Raw genomic sequence first — 2,274 nt, 5'->3', positions numbered from 1 at the left:
TAGTGTTTTAGAGCCTTTAAATGGCGACTTTCACTGTATGCTTCCCAGGAAGTTGAGTTTGTTTCAGATAGCTCTCAGGTCTGCTAGGGTAGTAGTATGGATTATGAAGCGCATAGAGCTTGCTGTTGAACGGGGATTTGCGCTATATAAGTGCTTTCTATTATCATTATATTTCAATTCGTCACGCCGTGAGTGTTTCAAGAGTACCAAATCGTGGGAATATCAAAGTGAGGCCAGGGTGGACTCCAGAGTGCACTTTTCACGGCTTTTAAAAGATGATATAGGCCCGCCTATTGCCAAAAGTAGAAGTGTGCCAGTCCACTATTTTGGACTTAAGTCCTAGTTTGATTTATTTTGAAATATTCGAGTACTCGGATACTGGGAACAAGCTCACTCTGGGTTTTTTTTCGCTGAAGCGCAAACAAAATTCTATCCTTTAAATCAATGATAGTACATAACAAGATGGGCCACTTCTCTCTTTGAGCCAATTAAAAAAGTGTCCTCAAAATTTGGTGGCGCCCTCTTCACGAAAGCGCACTCTTTGCGAACAGAGTTACCCTACTTGAGTTTTTAAAAATCAAAGTGAAACTAGCAAGTTTTGGGATAAATTTCGGAAGAACGCTTTTTTTAAATGGTTACGCTGACAAAAAACCTCTTCCGGAGGAAAGGGTGATGGTTTTCTTCGTTTAATTTGACTTTAGAATGAAAGGCGAGAGGTCATTAAAATTTTTAAAAACTAAAACTCCGCACTGAACGTACCCGAACTGCTGATGAACAGCAGTCGATCTACGCACGCAAGGAGGTGCTATTCCTATTCTTCTTCTGGAAAAACGAAAGAGAGCTTCAAAACAGACTGCAGCGCCATCTGAAGCAAAGAGCGGACTTCCGGCGGACACTTTTTTGGCTGAGTGGCCCATCTTGTTATTTACTATCATTGTTTAAATAGTATGAACAATACCGTTTAAAAAGCTGAAATAATGGAGAAAAAACAACAAAGGAAAATATGTAAATTGCTGAGATGATTTGAGCAGTGCATAAAGAAAAAAGAGGCAAAGAACAAAAATATAATGCAATTCATATTTTAATCTCTCGAAAGAAAACAGACAATTCAGATTTGATGTTTCCAGAAAGAATTTCCTTCTTTGTTGCGAGTTTCCCTGCAATCATCGGTCATTCCGGGCATTTCTAAAATACTGTTAATGATTTTTCCTTTATTCTGAGGGTATCAGAGACACCAATGAAAAGAATACATGCAGATTTAAACATCATCTTAATATCCAGATCATTTGGGACACGTTGTCAAATTCACCCGATAATGACAGAGCTACCGCAAGTTTTCCTCAAAAGAGGATCTGTGAACTGTTTGTAAACCCAAGCGGTGTATGCATCACATGTCCTCACAAAGTCATCCTGGCAAATGCAGATGTTCTTGTTAATCTCGCACACTCGCTGTTAGAAATAAACAGACAGGTAAATAAAACGGTCATTGGAAGGAACAAGCAAAAGGGACAAGGGACAACGAAACTGTTAGTGGAGGCAACAAGTTATTAAAACAAAACAATTAGGGGAGATAACAAGTTATTAAAACAAAACTATTAGTGGAGATAACAAGTTATTAAAACAAAACTATTAGTCGAGGCAACACGTTATTAAAACAAAACTATTAGTGGAGGTAACAAGCAGAAGTGGGTGCGGTGGCGGAGTGGTTAATATACTCGTCTCCGAAACGGAAAGTCTGGGTTCGAGTCTCTGTTCGGACACCAATTATTTTACCCTTTCCTGCCCACCCAGCAGTAATGGGTACCTGACTTCAAGTTGGGGAAGTAAAGGTGGCGTGGAGAAGATCTGGCTACCCTACCACAATATGACGAAGGCCCAGGAAGTTGTCTCACTAGCAAGAAAAGTCTGCATCGGATGCGGGAACAACTTTACTTTTAACAAGCAGAAACAAAACAATTAATTGAGATAACAAGAAAAGGCAAAATAAGTAGTGGAAGCAACAAGCAAAAAAAAAAAGAAAAGAAGTGGACGGAAGAGGCGAAACAAAACTATCAAAGCAAAACGGCGGAGGAAGGCCAAGTGAGGGTACTGAGGTACAATTTTTGGACACTCTCATATCCGGGTTTAATAAAATTGCAGAAGATGCCCATCTAATTGTACAAATTGTGAAAGGTAGGGCCTACTACGATAGATAGATAGATAGATAGATAGATAGATAGATAGATAGATAGATAGATAGATAGATAGATAGATAGATAGATAGATAGATAGATA

General features: G+C 39.0%; 1 protein-coding gene across 1 annotated transcript in view; it reads right to left on the bottom strand.

Annotated features, from left to right (window-relative positions):
- Positions 1 to 1,063: 1,063 nt before the first annotated feature.
- The window catches only part of LOC101852302, a 5,590-nt gene continuing 4,379 nt past the window's right edge, over positions 1,064 to 2,274 (bottom strand). The window contains exon 3 of the mRNA XM_005090954.1: positions 1,064 to 1,449. Coding sequence (XP_005091011.1) covers positions 1,306 to 1,449 — 144 coding nt within the window. The 3' untranslated portion in view covers positions 1,064 to 1,305. The remainder of the gene's footprint in view (positions 1,450 to 2,274) is intronic.

The sequence above is a fragment of the Aplysia californica genome, unplaced genomic scaffold (assembly GCF_000002075.1).
Source record: "Aplysia californica isolate F4 #8 unplaced genomic scaffold, AplCal3.0 scaffold00024, whole genome shotgun sequence".
NCBI classification, from domain to species: Eukaryota; Metazoa; Mollusca; class Gastropoda; order Aplysiida; family Aplysiidae; genus Aplysia; species Aplysia californica.
The sequence above is the reverse complement of the archived record's forward strand: the minus strand, read 5'-3'. Positions and strand labels throughout refer to the sequence as shown.